Consider the following 19,660-nt stretch of genomic DNA (forward strand, 5'->3'; position numbering starts at 1 on the left):
CCAATTAGCTAATTATTGAGGACCCCCTATTTTTCAGAACCAAGCACTGATCCCCTACTTTTAAAAAAGTTGATAGCTTTATGGTTGTTACCTCTGCAAAGACGATGTTTTGAACAAAATGTTGGGGTAACCCAAAATAAGCAAAGGATTTCAGGTATGCTGAAAAAACAGACTAGGGCTGAGCGATATTTGGTTTCAGCATCGTATATCAGTAGCTAAACATCCCGATATGCCGATATATCACGATGTCTGAATAATGATGATGATGATGATGATAATAATAATAATAATTTATTAACCCGCCCATCTGGCTGGGTTTCCCCAGCCACTCTGGGTGGTTGCAACAGAACATTAAAATGCAATAATCTATTAAACATTAAAAGCCTCCCTAAACAGGGCTGCCTTCAGATGTCTTCCAAATGACCGGTAGTTGTTTTTCTCTTTGACATCTGGTGGGAGGGTGTTCCACAGGGTGGGTGCCACTACTGAAAGGCCCTCTGCCTGGCTCCCTGTAACTTGGCTTCTCGTAGTGAGGGAACCCCAGACGGCCCTCGCACTGAAATGGAGATCAGGCGTGGGGATGAGAGAAGGAGCAGTCACGGGAGATCGGGCGGTGGGTGGTACATGCAGCTCAGGCGTGGGGATAGAGAAGGGGCAGCCGTGGAGATTGGGTGGTTGGGGGGAGGAGAGGAAGTGGAGTCACCTCACTGCATGGTTTTGAGTGGGAGGAGATGGGGATGGGGGGGGGTGCATCTAGCCACTGTCAGCGGGCAGCCAGCATAGAGCATGTCCACTGCCGCTGCTTTCTTGCTGACTGAGAATAGGCTGATCGCCTCATGCCAGGGGAAGGCAGCGCCATCATCTGAGATCATCTGTGGTGCCTTGAAATCGGCTGCCCTGGCTCTCCCCTCGCGCAAGTAGCTACATACTGCTGCGTAGTGCTGGGTGTCAGGGACCGTGCTGCGGAGGCTGCACTGAGGAGGAATGGTGGGAGACTTGCCCTCCCCCTGCTCCTGCTGCAGATCCTGAATCTCCCCAGGAGCAGGAGGACAATATAGATTTGGAACAGTGGTTTGCAGAGGGACATAGTTCAGAAGGCAGAAGCTGGGATATACTGGATGGGGAACAGCTAGGAGAAGAAACACTGGAAGGGAGCGGGTTAACCGATTAACACTCTCTAGACAGCATTCCTCCACCACCCTCCCCAAAGTTGAGAAGGGCTCAGAAAGTGGCAGAACAGAAATCACAGAGGGAATAAGCTCAGATTACGAGACGTAGAAGTAACATAGGTTCATAGGGACCGAAGGGGGTGGGCTCTTTAATTGGGAGCACCACCATCACTAGGAGATTGTTCTCTTGCTGTGATTAGTAAAATTTCTAACTGGTAAGCAGACTCCTTTTCCTTTGTTCTGCTTATCTACGGCCACGGGGGAGGGAGCCGATTCCCCGAACCTGACACTGGGTTAAAATCGTTATTGCGGTGTGATTTCAAAACCGATTTTGGCCAATATATTGAAAAATTGCACAGCACTAAAACAGGCCATAACATTTGTGATATTACCCCTAATTGGCAACCACTGCCCTACAGAATACTAGGTGACACATTGCTTGGGATGTGGCTCAAATCAAGGTGGGAGTCCTGTTCACAACATGCTGTGCCCACCGCAGTACTGCTCATAAGAAATCTTAACAGGGTACCCACATAGTTGAGCATCCCTGCTTTTAATTCTTGCCTCATTCCTAAGTCAGAGGACTGGGCTAAATGACAATTGTAGTATAAATCATATTTCTAATTGATAGCAATTTGGAGTTTTGTTGACAACTAATTAAAATTTAAAGAAATATGCTTTGCTGATAAAATATTTGTGGGCTTTTTGTACATTTTTTCTCAAGAAAGAATATTTCAATGAGCTAGACTTGAACACAGGCCAGCTGGATATTGATGATTCTGCACATGTGCCTCCAGGTTAGTGCCTTCGTTTAAAGTAGTAAAATTGTTCTTGGTTCTTACAAGGATTCGTGTGAGATACAGATGCTAAATAAAGTCTATTCCAATGACAATTCTTGTGTCTTTATTTGCACTGTGGTAGGAAGAGATTTGGCAAGTATAACTTGTATGGTAATGATAGCAGGAAAAGCCAAAACTTACTGAGTACAGTATCTTCATTCCTGGGGCCCTTTCTTGGTCGGAATTTGGCAAAATTTAAAACACTGCTGTTATTAAAGCAAATGTGAGAAGCCTGATTTGGGAAACAGCAGATCCTAGACTGAATGTAAATCTTTTAGTCCAAAAAAAATTAGGACTAATAGTCACTGAGGTAGTAAGCCTTGGTCTGCACTTTAGAGTGCAGGTGTGGGATCACATGACTAGGAATTTATTCAGACAAAATCCCTGCATATTGAAAACCAGCTGTCAGGCAGAATTGTTCTAGTAGTTTAGAACTGCAGATTAATCCAGAATAGCAAGAGGAAAAGTGTTGCCATGCTTTAGAGATGAACAATGTTATTGCGGCACGGCATGGGCTTTTATCTCCGGCGGCATTCTTAGTGTGTATAGAATACTCTGTATACCTAACATTACCTTGATTTATCTTTATTCAACTGATGAAGGACAAAACTTGTGCTACAGCAAAGTAGTTAGAGCCTCAAGGCATCTTTTTGTGTTCTATTTATTATCTAACTAGATTAGCATATGCCCTCTTCAGTTCCATCTCTAAATTACAGGAAGCTCTCCTTGCTGGTAATGCATTCGCCACTTGGAAATAATACCTGTCTCATGATGGGAATAAGCAGATAGCCATCAAAATTTAAATGGGTGGAAATTAATAACACTGCTGATGTTCTATAAGTATAGTTGAAGCATCTTTCTCATGAATGAGAAATAGCACATTTGAAGAACATGGTTTATTTTAGACAAAAAATAAATAAAAATTGGACCTTAATTCCCCCCCATAAGGTGGCTTACAAAAGGAGAGAATGAAATAAAATGATACTTTAAAATAGCACACTAACAGGCTATACAGGGAAGCTAGGATAAGGACATGCACAAAGCCATCTTCTGAATTTCCATCTCATATAGCGTTCTGATAACTGTATCCTCAAACTGCCCTTTAATCCTTTTAGAGTAGAGAGAGGGAACCAGCAGTGTTTTCCTTTAAAAACAAACAAACTCTTGCTTCAAATTACATTTTGAACTAAAAGGGTAAGGGTTTAAAAAGTTTTGCCAATTTTTCGGAGAGAAATGTTGCACATGTGGATTATGTATGCATGCTCCTTGGAATTCTGGTGCATGTATGGTGCCATGCTTTCAGATAAGATTTTTTGATAGTTAAATCAAATGTCCTTCTGTAAAGTTTAAATAGTTTTGAACTCTTTGCACTCTTTTCTTGCTTTGCTGTTTTAGAACTCTTTGAAAATGAACATGTACGTATTGGTCAGAAAGGTAAGAACTGGATACTGGCTGTAAACAAATTGCAAGTGTTTTAAGTTTCTCTGTGGGTTTTCTTTGTTTTGTCTGGTATGAAGCGTAATAAGGCTGGAATCCTAAATACTAGAAATTAAGTTCCACTGGATGCATTGGGATTTCCTTCAGAGTAAACATCCATAGAATTGCATTGTAAATGATGTAAAAAAAATGTAACTTGCACCTTTTTAACGTGATGGAACTGCTAGAGATTTATGGGTTCTAGATAAAGAGTGTCACAGCTGGCAGATTAAAAATGAAGTGTGTGTGTGTGTTATGACAGCTTTATTCCAAATTGCTGAATTCCTGGTTTGAATTTTATTTTAAAATCACCAGAGTTGCTTCTGTGCACAAAGAACTCTCATTAGTGTTAATGGAGTTTATGTCCATGCATCAGATAAGAATATAACTTTAATTCTTCCAGGTGGTTAGTTGCTAGTGCAAAACCTAAAGAAACACGTAGCACTAAGTCATCTTGCAGGATGGTGTATATGGTTATGCCCTTTCAAATAAGGTCATTATTCTACCAGTTGAAAGGAAATCAACCCACGCCTTAATTAAAAGAAATCAAACACATGGAACAAATTATTTTTCTCTGCCTTTCCTTTCACAAGAGTGGCTGTGAAAGGAATTAGGCCATGCCCATGTCACATTCTCCTGTTCTAAATTATATTAAAAGACAGCATGACAACTATGATAATTTGGGGTGGGGGGGAGAAAACCCAAAATGACATTCTTCTAATCGGGCAACCACTTAAATTAATAGAATATTATTAATATTATGTTGGGAGCCTCCCCTAGTGGCTGGGGAAAAGATGGGTGGGGTATAAATAATATATGATGATGATGATGATGATGATGATGAAAGCAACCTAGACAGCTGTGACCTCCTTGATTTAATAGCATCATTTCAGATCTGTACAAAGCCATTTTTTAAAAAGTGGTTTGTTTCAATTCCTCAAAATACTGAATTTGGACATTATACAAATATTGGATAATCACTTTTCACTGAATATTAAAGGCAAAAAAGGAAGGGGAATGGAATGAAATGTGTGGGTACAGGAGGTACCTCGTAAGTTACAAATAGGTGGACAGCAGAAAAATAGGAAGCGTGATTTGTGTTGAGTCATAATCTCACTGTGTGACTCATGCACTGCGAGCTTTACCAAGCTAGTCATCAAAGGTGTTAATCTTCACTTGTAAACTTTTCAAGCAGGCCTTCTGTTTTGTTTTGTTTTGTTTTGCTTTGTTTTGTTTTGTTTTTCCAGCAGTGTCCTGATTACTGGGGGCTGGCATCAAAGCTCATACTGAACAGAAGCTCTTCCATGGTCCCAGATAGCCTTTAAGCAAGGCATCTGTTACTATTGAGTTATCTTTGACTTGCTGCTAATTGAGTAGCCTTAATATTTGTGCCACTTGCTTAGCCAGGAAATGCCAAGTATTATCTTGGCCGACAGCCCCAGGAAATTATTTCTGGTTTGTGTATAGCTTGCCAAGAAGCAGAAAAGCATAAACATATCCCGTTAGCATTTTCACCAGTGCTATCCCTATCTACTGCCAGGTGTAGCATTGTCTCTTTCAAACCTTTATTTTGTGGGTCAATACCCGGTTTCTTTTTTTGCAATCCAGATGTTAGGAAGAAACAAGTTAAGTGGCTCAAATGTACCTTCCAGAGTAGAAATCTGCAAAACCAAACTAAATCATATAAGCATCAGTATGTTGCATTCCTCTTGTAGCAAGCTGTCTTACATTGAGTTACATTTTTGGTCTATGTAGCTCAGTATTGTCTGCCATAACTTCCAGTGGCTATCTAAGGTTTCAGACAGGACGTTCTCTGCCACAGAATTTCAGCACTTCCCTCAAAGTCCTTTAGCATGTTAAATTTCCTTTATGCCCTTGGTTTCTTTAATTGCCTGTCATGTCCTGCTGTAAGCTTGTTGTCAAGTGCTGCTCTATTCCCATTTAGCGGACTTTAAGCACATTGAATTGGATGTCCCCAGTTCCTTTTGTCTTCCCCCAGGAAGAAATTTTAAAGCTGCTATGTCACCTTTTTGACCTTAAGCGACTGCAGTTTGCTCTGCCAGAACCTACAGTCTGCTCTTGTTGTTCTGGTTATAAATTAATAGTTTCCCTTGTCAACTGATCACTGTCAACGGCTTTTCCCTTTGTATAAATGTCAGTTCTCTGACATACTGTACACCAACCTTAATCTATGGATTCTTTGTCTCTCAAGATAAGAGCTCACCCAGCTTCTCTGTTTGTCAAGTATTTCTCAACTTCATCTGAGCAAAGATCAGAAAGGCAGTTCGTTTCCTCTTTCTTCACTGTGAACTATCTGCTGATACTTAATTATTAAATGTGCTCTTCCTAAATATTTTAAAATCTCCTTTGTAAAATGTGAGGAAGACTTATGAGCAATAATCTGTTGCCATAATTGCTAAGCTGCTTCATTAAAAAGGAAAGGATCCCTGACAGTTAAGTCCAGTCGCGAATGACTCTGGGGTTGCAGCACTCACCTCGCTTTACTGGCCGAGGGACCCGACGTTTGTCTGCAGACAGTTTTTCCGGGTCATGTGGACAGCATGACTAAGCCGCTTCTGGCGAACCAGAGCAGCGCACGGAAACGCCGTTTACCTTCCCGCCGGAGCGGCAATCTATTTATCTACTTTCCACTTTGATGTGCTTTCACACTGCTAGGTTGGCAGGAGCTGGGACCGAGCAACAGGAGCTCACCCCGTTATGGGGATTCGAACTGCCGACCTTCTGATCGACAAGCCCTAGGCTCTGTGGTTTAACCCACAGCGCCACCTGTGTCCCCATTAGAGAACAAATACATTAGAAAACAAATACTCTTCATCCTTGATTCTAGGGATGTTTTGAGGTGTGAAAAGAACACATCCAAAAAAGCTGGTACTATGTTCATGCTAATATATATTTCTTGAATACGGGCAATCGCATCTGTTATTCATTTTAGCCACTTACAAGTGAGCTGAGCCCCTCAGTTTAGGAGATAGTATGCAAACTGGGCATACATGTGATGACTCCATGCACTTCTGTTCAGGTGTATATGGCACATGCTATTGAAAGGTGGCATTAATAAAACTCCACACTTCTACTTAAAACTACTTTGGCCTAACATAAAGGACAAAGGCGCTTCCAAACTCAAAGGGCTCCCTTTAATTAGCTGTCCAGACCCAATAAGTATTTCAGAAATGGCTTGAATCCTAAATTGTACACTCAGTTGCCTCGCCAGTTTTTCACACATACCATCTGCAGCCTAACACACCTCAAACACTATGGATATGGAAGATTTGGAGATTCTTGAAAGTGACTTTTCAGAGGGTTCAGGGACTTGCAGATGGTAGAGAATTGGTGAGCTGCAGAAATACCTGCCATTCACACAATGGAATGTTTGTACAAAACAAATGGCTAAGAGTAGTGTTTAATTCGAAATATTTAGAGGTCTCTTTGCAGGGTGGAAGTTATAAAAACCACAAAACAGTAAAAGATAGCACTAAAATAAACAATAGAACCAGCCGTAATAATAAAAAGCATTCAGCACAGTAAAATAGGAAACTCAAATAGATAAATAAAACTAAATCAAATTCAGTCCTACAGCCCCCAAATAGGTTTTTAAGCATTTTCTAAAGGTGAGCAGTAATGAGGCATTATGAACCACAGTTGGCAACAGGTTCTATAGCTGTAGTGCCACTATTGGAAAAGGTTTGAAAAATAGTGTGAATGTGCCTGAAGTGAAGAGAACACAACACACAGAATATGTTTTTAGAAATAGTAAATAATGTCTGAAAGTAATATTACTAATCCATGGCAATCAGCTTGGTGATTCAAGACAGTTCTACATATTAACCATAGTAAGCCTCCCAATATTCAGTGTGATTTACTTCTTAGTAGATGCATTTAGAATCGTGCTGTGAATGTGACTTCTAACCAAGTACGGTATTCTTTGCTTTAAAATCCCCCTAATTTTGAAAAGTTATTTTGTGTGATTCAGCCTCCAATTGTGCACAAACTTCATATTCTACATAGATCTGTGTGGAATAGCCAAAAAAATGATAGCCCCCCCCCCCGCCATCTTAAATTAGCTTGGAGGAACACTTAAGTGAAATGCTAATAAAATATAAAACTGAAATGTGTTTGTATGTCTTTTGTGGGTATTACTAACACCTGAATTTCTTGTAGTTTTAATACAGCAGGATAGTGCAGCAGCTCAACAATATGTCCGGCAGGGATGTCCAAATTTGCTACGAGCCGAGTTGTGGGCACTGATTCTGAACGTTTCTAGTCAACCCGAGGTAAGTAGCAAAAGTGTAGTAAAAATGTAGACTTGCAGCAGCTACATACCCAATAGCTAAATTATAAACAATGTTTGGCTGCGTTATTAAGCGTGATGCTAGTTTTGGTTTATTGTGCAAGGTCACACAAGGATGTTTGTGTTCATTTAACAGTGTTTTTCTTTTTGTATCTGAACCTCCCTTTCCCTAGTTTATTTTGAATGCCCAGGTGGAGACCCGCCCCCCAAGAGACAGCCCGAGAGCAATGAAACACATATGAGAACGTGTTTTGGGATTTAAAATGGCCACAACTTTATTATCAGTTTCAGATGTAGGAAACCTTGGCTTAGGCATTGGGCGTGTATCCCTCTCAGACCCCCAGCCAGGAGACTGAGGCACAGCAGCGTTAATCGGATCAGAGGGGGCACTGCAAAACACATCTTTACACAGCAAGCCCTCCCCCCTCTGCAGAACTGGTTTACTGACAACCTATCAGCGTATGGCCAGTGACTCCCTTCACACAACCCCCTTTAATGGGGAACCCTGAAATGCCACCGCAGTGTGTGTGTGTGACCACTTCACACCCCCCTTTAAGAAAGATAGACAAAAAGATTCTGCCCAAGGCCTAAAACCACCACCTGAGACCACAAAATTGCGGTCTCGCCACCAAGACAACCTACAGCTGAAAAAACCCTCAGCATCCTGACGACCAATCCTGCAGGCAACACCTGATACCGTCCAACCAGAGTTCATTCCCTAAGGTGGTCAGGTACACCCCGTCAGGTCTGAACAATTCTACCCTCCTGGGTTTGCTGTCCTCATGGTGAACCACTCGGCCGCCAAGACGTATGATTGCAGAGCGGACGGCCCGGTTGATTTTTACCACCACGTAGTTCAGTCTGGATGGTTTAAGGGCACCCCGCCATTGCAAGTGCAGAAGAAGTTCGGACCACATATTACTGTACTGTGAAGGTGGAGTGGCAGCCCTGCAGGTGCTCATCCACTTGTGGAGCTGCCTTCCTAGAGCTCCTATGACTTTGCACTGCCTCATTCCCATCCTCACAAGTGCAGAGGCTCTGCAAGGATGCTGAGGCTGTTTCCGCTTCCCCCATGCCTCGCTCACCATAGGCCACGGCTGCTGTGTTACGCTTTCCGTGTGTGTCCTGTCTCTCCAAACATTGCAGAACTTGCTGCCAGTTTTTTTTGGGGGGGGGGATATTTATTTTAGGTTTTGTTGCGATCGCATAGAAATTATTCAGTTTGGTTTTGTATTTTTTAATGTTTTATTTAATGTTTGTGACTAGTTTTGTTGGATTGTTTTTATGTATTATTTTCATGTTGTAAGCTTTTGTTGACCACCAGCATTACACTTTCCATTTTTAAGGTGGGAATAGAGTAGTTGCTTTGGAAGACGATAATTAGGCATCCGCACAACATGACCATATATTTAATTGGTTTGCTTATTTTATTTTATATTTGCTCATTTTGCTTTATGTTTACTATTTGGTTGATGTGCTGCTCTACCTCTCTGCTGCAGTAAACGTTGCCTTAATTTTTCTTTAAAATGCCCAACACAACCTAGCTAAAGAGATCATGACTTTATTAGTCTTCCTTTTAATAGAGATAGAGTATCGTGTTACATGCTTGATACTGTAGCTATGAAGATATTATTTTCAGTTGATTGAAATTAAGAGTACTGTAAAAGATGGACAGATGATGAATAAGTAGCCTGCATGGGTGCATGAGAGAGAGAAAGAATTTATGTTATTCCTTGTTATACATGATTGGGAATAGATTGACAATAAGATGATAGCTGTAACTAATGGTGAAAACAGACTTCAGTATTTTAAAAGCACTATTGTAAAAGATTTTGCTAAGCCTAGGGGGAAATTTTTGGTTTTTTGGTGCATATGCTTAAATCAGACCATCAAGAAGAAACAATCCAAGAAGTAGCGGATTATACGTTGTTGAAAGAGAAAGCACTGCTTTTGTAATAACAAAAAACATTTACCAATGTTGTGATGGCTAGTTAACTCTGAATTGTTCCAAATTATTCTGTCATTTAAAGCCTTGCTCATTTCCTCTTTTCCAATAGTAAATGGATGAGAGAGATGAATTGTAATTGTCTGGCTTCACTACATATCACAGTAGTGGTACCATATTTGTGGTATTTTTGTCTTAATTTGCCAAGTAAAATATCTAAAGAAATGGTCAGTTCGGGCTGCCACACAGCAACTATTTGAAACTGCTTCAACAGTGCTCTGGCTCACTGCCATGCAGTTCTGTTTTATCATATAACCTGTCCTTAATCTTGCCAATCATAACTAGAAGTTGTTTACAGTGTTGTGCCAACAAGCAATCAAGTATAAACCTTGCCCATAGCAAGAAATGTTACAGGGTGGGGAGCCAACGGTTATGGTGGAGTCATTGTAAGTCAGTGTGAAACACCCAAAACCCAATATGTCAGCTCTCAAACTGTTTTTTCTGTGGACCAGTTGAAAATTACCAGAGTCTCAGGCCATGTAATATATTTTTTTCTTTGTTGAACGTATTAAAGTACACATCTAGGTTACCATAGTCTTCTAGGGGAAATAAGTCGACTGCTCGAGCATTTATATTATGAAGATCATTGCCCCAAGAATTAAGCCTTATTAGCCTGTTTGATAATCTGGCTCTGATTTTAAAAAATTGGAAAAATAAATTTTGTCAGATGGGTTGAAGATATTCTCAACTACAATCATACCTAGGTTTTCGAACAGCTTAGTTCTTGAAAGTTTTGGCTCGTGAATGCCGCAAACCCGGAAGTGACTATTCCAGTTTGTGAACTATTTTTGGAAGCTGAACGTCTGATGGGGCTTCCAGTTGGCTGCAGGAGCTTCCTGCAGCCAATCGGAAGCCACACTTTGGTTTCCAAATGTTTTGGAAGTCAAATGGAATTCTGGAACGGATTCCGTTTGACTTCCAGACTACTGAATGGAACTTGCATACCTCCAGTGGTCCATAGTTTGAGAACTTCTGGCATTGCTAATCTGATAACACAAAAAGAATCTCTTTGGATTAAGACCAAAACCCTTTCTAATCCCATCAGTCTGTTTCCCACAGGAGATAACCAGAAGCCAATGGGAACCTCAAAATCAAGACATGAGGGTAGCAGTAGACTCCTGCTTGTGTTTTCCAGCAATTGGCAATCAGAGGATCTGTGATCCTGGCAGAAGCACATAGCCACCATGACATTGATCAATTTATCCTCCATGACTTTTTCTAATGCCCCTTGAAAGCCTCCTAAACTGTGTCACCACATCTTGAGGGAGCCAGAGGAAGAAATATTTTGTTTAATCTGTCCTGAATCTTCCACCATTCCACTTTATTGACTGACCTGGATTCTAGTATTATGAGAAAGGGTGAGTCACTCCTTGCATAATTTTACAAAACTCTTTCACTTACTCATCTCCCCTCTCCATCCTAAAAAATTCAAATCACACTAGCTGTGGATATCAAGTATATTTTAGTATGATGATTTTGACTGTCATAGATATGTATATTTATTGCACAATAATTAAAAATATATATTTATAGTGTAATTTTTAGAAGCAGTTAAATCAGAAAGTATGTCTTTCTAATTCAGCCATGCTGTTAAGTTTTAGTCCTAAAATTCTCCCTTGTGCCATTTGTAACTGACTCAATGGCTGAGCTACTTTTTCTTCGTTAATGTATGTCAATTTCCATTTATCCTTCTCTGTGTTTACAAACTGAAGACTTTTTGAACCTCTAAATCTTATTTAGAGAAATAGAGTTTGTTAAGACACTGAAAGGTACAGCAGAAGCTTTTTGGGAGAAGTGTGTGAGCATTCAAATACACTCATTTCAGAGGAGAACATCTAATTTGAACCAATTTGTGTTCCACGAAGTTTAGGTACAGCTGCCAATTTGCAGTTTAGAACAACATTATACAAATAGGTTGTTTACAGAGGCACAAATATAAAAATAAGCAAAAGGCTAACTTACTCATGCTACAGACTTCTTTGGATATATGAACACAAGTTCATAGGACACGTTGAGGATGTATTTGAAAGGCAGAATGTACTGTATGTATATTAAAATCACATAGAACTCTAGAATCTGTTGGGGGTTTTCTCCATGTATCCACATTGCAAGAAGCTGAATATTCAATTGAACCAGTCCGTTTGTCACTGAAATTAACAACAGAACACTGAAAGCGCCAGATGTATTGTTCACATCTCAAAGAATTATAGCATTTCAGGGAGTTTGTGCATGTACACCTGCTGGCAGTATTGCAAGTCTTATCCTGATAGGAAAACACTAAAAGTGCATATTATGTTGTTAGGTATGAATGAATGCCTAGAATAAGGAGCACTCTCTGGTTTGTTCCTTTCAGATTTCAGGTCATACTGTCTCTCAAAGAATCGATGCTCACTAGGGCAGCTTTGAGGCAGGGTGGTTGAAAGCAGTCTCCCCTTCTGTGGCTATTATGAGATAAGAATAACCACAACAAATTGTGTGTTGTTAAAATATACACATTAAAAAAAAAATTAAATTTTATTTATGCTTTTCAGATTTATACATTTCACTAATTTAACAGTTATTTTGAACATTTCAAAACTTGACTTCCTTTCCCCTCTTTCTGCAGTTCCTTAAATTTATTTTTAATATCTTCTGCATATCCCAATTAACTTAATTTGTTCATTTATTCATCTGTGTTAAATATATACTCTTATAAAACTTCAGGTTACTTCAATAATCCTGCCAATGTTCTTACCTGTTTACAGTTTATCTGTAAATATTCAATAAACCATTTGCATTCTTTTTAAAAAAGTTTGTTATCTTGTTATCTTATTCTTCTGATAAGTTTCGCCATTTCTGCATATTCCGTAAGTTTTTGTATCCATTCTTCCTTTGCTGGGACTTCTGCTTCTTTCCATTTTGGGGTGAGTCACATTCTTGCCGCTGTAGTCACATACATGAATAAGTTTCAATACAGTTTAGGTAGTTCTGTCCCTATAATTCCCGAAAGAAAAGCTTATGGTTTTTTTTAAAAACAAACGTTATTTTAAACATCCTTTTCAGTTCATTATATATCATTTTTGTACAATAGTCAGGATGATTTTATTTGCTGGAAGCAACCGTTTATCCAATCATACCCCTTGCCAAATTTCCCAGATGTATCTATTTTATAAATATTTACAAGCCACACATAAATTGTATCAATTTGGCTTACATAATACAAAATACAGCGGTACCTCTACTTACGAATGCGATCTTGTTTCGGGGTGCCGTTTGCACCCCGAAAAGTCCATAAGTAGAGCACCGCTACTACACGTGCGCAAAGCACGATAGAGTGTTTCTGCGAAGTGCGCAGATCACTTCTGCACATGCGGCGAACCTGGAAGTAAACACTTCCAGGTTTGCCGCGTTTGTAACCTGAAAAGCCGCAACATCAAGCAAACGTAACACGAGGTATGACTGTATAATACCAGCCCATAAATATCCTTAACACATAATTAAAAACATCAATAGATGCTAGTTGGTTAAAAAGATAACTTCATCTTGTTTTCAGAAGAGAAATAGCAATGGTGTAGAGGCAATGGCCTTGCAGGTATGTGGTTCCTGTGTCTGGAAGATAGGTCAACTGCCTGTTCTGGATGGAGCTGTACTCTCCAAAGGAGCAGGTACACAGTCTGGCATACTCCTTTATCTGCCTCTGTCACCAGAGGCCCATGTGACCTCAGTGGCCAGGAGTGGTCTGACCATGACAGTGGAGCCGCAGAGACCCCTCTATTTCCAGACTACCTCCTGCCCCACTTGGAGCAAAGACCAAATCATGGGTATGTCGTGCTCTGTGCATTCAGCCAGGAACAATCTGAGACGGTCCTATGGTTGCCATGGAGCCATGAAATCCCGAGCTAATCCAACAGCAGCCTCAGCTTGGCATGGATGTTGAAATCACCCAGAGTTATTGTTCGGGATTCCTCCAACACCACATTTGGGATACCTTGGCCGGCCCAGTCAGGGAAGCTGTTGAGCAATGGTAATATCATTGTGTGTTTTCATTAATAATATCTATTATATTTTCTGAGGGGATGCTCCTATTTATATTTTTATTTTAGTTTAGTTTCAGTGAAAAGTAGAATTCAAGCAAAGGAGCTATGGATCTGCTATAATTGAATTTCCCGGAGCTTTAAATTATTGAAAACAAACACAGTATAACAAGATATTTGTCATGGTAATGAATAATTCAAATTTAGTTTCTGGAAACCTGATGAGATAAGATTTGTATTTCTACTGTACTATAGACTGACTAGTCACCATGAAGGTCTTCTTTGGGTTGTTATCTATACTGTAATTTATTTATAATTGTGTTTGCTGTGCTTCTTCAGTTTGAAATTAATAATAAAAGCTGTCCTTCATGTGATAAGCAGATAATAAATATTTATATAACTTTTTTTGTTTGGCTTTTGCCACATGATGCCACCAAAAGTGACATTGAAACTGTGAAACTCCTGGCATTATTTTATGTTATTTTTGGGAAACAAAGTAAGGTGTGTGTCTGGGGTTTTTAAAGGTTTCAGGGAAAAGAGTTAGTTTTTCGGCCAGCATTCCTTTTGTACAACAATGCCATTGCATGAGTAAAACTGCCCAGTGATTCTATGTTAACTGAAAAGTGAGACAGCCTATTCAATTTTTTTTAATTAATATATCAAGAATTGAAAGATTATGAGTCCAGAAAAGAAATTATATTGTAGTTGTTATTGGAATGACTTGCTTAAGAGAACTGTTGTCAGTCAGTGATGAATTGAATGGACCAATGATGTAACTCATATAGGTAAAGGTAAAGGACCCCTGGATAGTTAAGTCCAGTCAAAGGTGACAATGCGGTTACGACGCAGGTGGCACTGTGGTCTAAACCACTGAGCCTCTTGGGCTTGCTGATCAAAAGGTCGGTGGTTTGAATCCCTGCGACTGAGTGAGCTCCCTTTGGTCGGTCCTAGCTCCTGCCAACCTAGCAGTTTGAAAGCATGCCAAAAGTGCAAGTAGATAAATAGGTACCGCTCCAGTGGGAAGGTAAACGGCGTTTCTGGGCACTGCTCTGGTTTCGGTGTTCCCTTCCACCTGAAGTGGCTTAGATGCTGGCCACATAACCCGGAAAAGCTATCTGTGGACAAACGCCGGCTCCCTTGGCCTGTAAAGTGAGATGAGCGCCGCAACCCCAAAGTCGTCTGCAACTGGACTTAACTGTCAGGGGTCCTTTACCTTTACCTTTTAAAGGACCCCTGGACAGTTAAGTCCAGTCAAAGGTGACTATGGGGTTGCTGCGCTCATCTTGCTTTCAGGCCGAGGGAGCCAATGTTTTTCCACAGACAGCTTTCTGGGTTATGTGGCCAGCAGGACTAAACCGCTTCTGGCAGAACACCATGACGGAAGCCAGAGTGCATGGAAACTCCGTTTACCTTCCCACTGCAGAGGTACCTATTTATCTACTTGCAATGGTATAATTTCAAACTGCTAGGTTGGCAGGAGCTGGGACAGAGCAACAGGAGCTCACCCCATCACGGGGATTCGAACCGCCAACCTTCTAATCGGCAAGCCCAAGAGCCTCAGTGGTTTAGACCACAGTGCCACCCACTCCGTATAACTCATATAAGGCAGCTTAGTATGTTGACTAGTTAAAAGTGCAGACACATCAAACCTTCTCTGAAGTGTTTTACTTGTGTGATTTCATCAGCAGCTGATAATTGGTTCTGCCCCCCAACCCAATACTTAGCATTTTGCTTTGCCTCCACCCATCCACTATTCTGCACCTGACTCCAGTTGGTGGGCTTGGGGTTTCTAGTTAGCAAAGTGGACTTTGCAAACCAAATATGGCCAGTGTCATGGAATAGGGCCTCGGAAGCTGCCTGGTGTAATAGCTCCCCAGTGCACAAAATAAATGCCCCTAGTTCTAGATGGTATGCTGAGAGAGGTAGAACTTGCCACAAATAAGCTTTTCTTTCTTTCTTTCTTTGAACATCCCTACCGATGTAGTATGTTCTGGCGTATAAGACTACTTTTTAATCCAGGAAAATCTTCTCAAAAGTCGGGGGTCGTCTTATACTCCGGGTGGAGAATCTGCGGTCGAGTGGGCCTATATTTCAAATCTATATTTTAACTGGAATAGTTGGGGGTTGTCTTATACGCCCAGTTGTCTTACACGCCGGAAAATACGGTATATTATTCTTAATTATGAAGCTTGTATAATATTACGTAATCTTTTTTCATCCCCGTGGTCAGATTCATATTTTGGATCTTGGCTCTTTCCCCTTAATGCAGGGTTGCAGTAACATCCAACGACTCACCGCCACACATTCTTGGAACTTCATTTTTTAAAAAACTTGTAAATTAAGCCATGTCTAGAGGGCACCAATATAGTGTTGCTTATTCATTTAATATGCTATATAAATAACAAATCCACTTTCACACTCATGTGAAAACTTTTTAAATTTCAAAAACAGGATATCAGTTCTTCTTAGTTCTTCATATGTGACTTGTATTCTTCTTATAAAAACAATCCATTTTATAGACAGGTTACTGTGTTTGGGAGAAAGGCTTGTATACCTGATAGGTGGATTATTTATATATATTCTGAACATGTCTAGTTCACATTCCTTTTCATCATGAAGTCTTGTCCTTTGCACTGTTGAATTTTTTACATCTTCTTCCATCTGTGGAATGATGTGCAATTGCCTATCATCAACTTCAAAATCCTAAAATAGAACAAAATGTGTTTATGGAAAAAGCAGATAATTAAATGCAATAAACACAGTTGTGATGTGTATATTTTATAACTATTATGTTTTCATATGCTGCCTTAAAAGGAGAACCAAATTACTCTTATCTTTCTCCCTTTTTTCCCTTTATGCCAAAGTGCTTGCAGGACCACCTCCAAAACGATGTTAGCCATCATGACATTTGTATTCCAACTCATTAATTATATTCTTCCTGCTGTGGCTTCTGTCTCCCTGATAGGATCCATCCAAGCTATGTTTATGGCTGTATCTCTGCTTCTAGGTTTTGCTTGGCTAGAGTCTGCTTCTAGCTAGCTATGTTTGTGAAGATGTTATAGCTTTGCATAAATTATTTAGAGGAATACCACTGACGTTCTCAGGAAAAATTGTTAACTGTTGCCCTCCAGTTTCTTGTCTCATGAATTTAACAGAATTCCTTTTCCCTGCAGTTTTGTTTTATAGGCTCTTCAAGAATCATCCTCTTCTGTTGTATGCTTAGAATATTATTGGTTGATTGATTGCTATCCTAATGTATGTTGACTTTCAGAGCAAAGCCCTCCAGGGTGGCTCACATAAAAAATAAAATAAAATAATTAGTTACAGTATTTAGAAAATCTCTATTTTGCTGGCTGGTAACTACATGAGTTGCAAAATTTGCCTTGGCTGCAAATAAGTTGAGAGCTAGGCACCAAGACAAGTATCATAAGGGGGAGTTTGAGATGTGAAGTGCTTAACTTATGCAAGAGTGATTTTTGCATTTTTGTATGTTTGCTTTGCTGTTGTTGTCGTTGTTCAGTTTTAAATCAATTATTTGTATCCTACGCATTGTGACCAATAGTGACGGCTTATAGCTTTTAGCATTCATTCAACTGGTAATATTTAGAAAATATATAAAACCATTATACAGATCCAAAACTATCAATAGCACATTAAACAATATAGAGCTTAACACATAGCATCCTAATTAAATGCATCTTGAAATAAAAATGCATTTAAAGATCCGTTTAAAAACTTTCAAAAATGGAGCCATTTTTTTAATTTGTAAAGCGATTTTGTATTATCCTTTGGCTCTAAAACGACTCCCAACACCATAATGTTTATTCAGGGGTGGGTGGGTGGGAAATACAGGTTTAAAAGAGTTCCTGCATGCCAAGATCCAGGTTTGGGGCAAATACCGGTACTCTTCGGTGAGAGTGCCCCAGCAGAGATTTTAAATTGCAAAATATGCACCAAAGTAAAGCATGGAAATATAGGCTGTTGGACCTTTAAAATACCATATATCTTTCTAAGTGAGTTCCAAAATAGTCCCCTTTTCCCCCAGAATAGGAAAAGACCACATGTTCAGTAAGTTTAAAACCGTTTACTTACAAGTACTCCAAAGGTCAGGTTCATAGGCTCTTCCACATATCAGTCAGAAAGGTTGCACAGGCAGCAAAATTTAGTTTAGTTCCAAAGTAGTGAAAGTTCCTAAGTTATTGGCATATGAATTCAAGAATGGCTGATGAAGAGCCATCCAGTCTGAGCTGAAGCAACCAGCTCAAACCTCTTCAGACATTTTTCTTCTCACATAGATGGGGGGGGGAGCAATAGCTTGATTACACATTTCCTCCAAAGGTAAGGGGAAGTGGACTTGGCTAAGCCTGGCAGTTTAGGGTTAATGCATTAACTAGACTTTAAAATATTGGCTGTTTGAGGTTAGTTATTGAAATAATCAGTCAAATAAGACTGTCAAGAGTTATGAGGCCCAACCCTCTCCTGTATCCTGTTCAAGAAATTACCTAAAACAGTTGGATCCAAATTCAGTTATCTTAGTTGATTCAGTCTTAACTGCTGAATTCATAAGAGTGATAGATTCTACATCATGGCTCCAGGAGGAATTACTGTAGTTACTAGAGTTACCACACTTTATTGTGTGGTTGTGTGGAAGGTTGTGTGGAAGGAAGCGACTTGAGGAAGTATATTCGGATGTTTGAAAAAGATTTTGGTTTTTGATCGACTTATGCGCAAAGTATATCCCATTTATTGTAATGGGATATACTCAACATTATCTTTCAGATTGTGTCCTGATATCCTTCTTTTTAAGCTGTTTACTCCATTTTCAACTTTAACATCATATGGTATTAAAATAAGCAAAACTCTTACAACTACGAAGTGTGTCATTTAGTCTCACACAATGATTAATATTTAGCATTATTTTGTTCTAGGATGTTTTGTACTATGAACAATTGAAGTCTAATGTGATTCAGCATGACCTTTTGGTGGACAGTTTGATTTATAAAGTGAGTATTTCTAATTTATATATCGCTGTCTGTTGTTGTTGTTGTTTGTATCATCATCGTCGTCACTTTTTACTTTGAGTCTCTTTCCATGAGGCATCACAAAGCAATTTGCCCAATGCAGATACCAACTGGGATAATGATCTCCATTTAGAAGGCTTCTCTCTCTGTCTATTTGCTGACTGACCACAGGGTCAGAATCTCTATTTTACTACTTTCAGATGAAAAACAACTGTTATTGTTTGTGAAATTGCATGTATCTGAAGTATATCTGCATTGGTTCAGTGCAATGGTTAATATTTCTGCTCCCCCCCCCATTGAATTATTTTGGAAAGGAAAAGAAAGAACAGGCAGGGATTGGGTAAGCTTCCTTCTTATCACAGGTGGTCACCATCAGCAGTGGCATTAGCCCAGCTCCTTCCATTTTTCCCTAAGGCTTTTCGTCCCCTTGCCACTATTGCAGGTTGTTGCAGCTGCAAGTGTGGTGGCAGCCTGGCCAATAATTTGCATCCTTCACAATGTCCTGTTTCACAGCATTTGAGGGTGGGGTGGTCGGCCACGCCAAAAAAAATGGTGGAGAAACTTCTGCAAAGTGGACAGATTTTTCTGATGCGGACAGAAGAAATTCAAACAATTTCTCCAGAAAGAAATGTTGCCTCAGCTCTTCCAGTGTAACAATTACATGCACAGCTTGTTCAGAAGGAAACAGAAGTTGAGAGTCGATTTCTAAAAGCATGTGAGAAAATTAGGATTTTGGGTTGAATAGAGAGAGGCTCTGTCTTAAATGTCATCCTTCAGTACAGCCCTGATTTATAAGAGTCCTTCTGAAGCTATTTTTTTAAAAAATGT

General features: G+C 39.8%; 1 protein-coding gene across 1 annotated transcript in view; it reads left to right on the forward strand.

Moving 5' to 3' along the window:
- The window catches only part of TBC1D19 (TBC1 domain family member 19), a 63,189-nt gene that overhangs the window by 12,984 nt on the left and 30,545 nt on the right, over positions 1-19,660 (forward strand). Inside the window, 4 exon segments of the mRNA XM_033160202.1 lie at positions 1,894-1,966; positions 3,404-3,442; positions 7,664-7,776; positions 18,740-18,814. Of these exon segments, the coding sequence (XP_033016093.1) occupies positions 1,894-1,966; positions 3,404-3,442; positions 7,664-7,776; positions 18,740-18,814 (300 nt within the window).

This window comes from Lacerta agilis, chromosome 9 (genome assembly GCF_009819535.1).
Source record: "Lacerta agilis isolate rLacAgi1 chromosome 9, rLacAgi1.pri, whole genome shotgun sequence".
In the NCBI taxonomy this organism is placed as follows: domain Eukaryota; kingdom Metazoa; phylum Chordata; class Lepidosauria; order Squamata; family Lacertidae; genus Lacerta; species Lacerta agilis.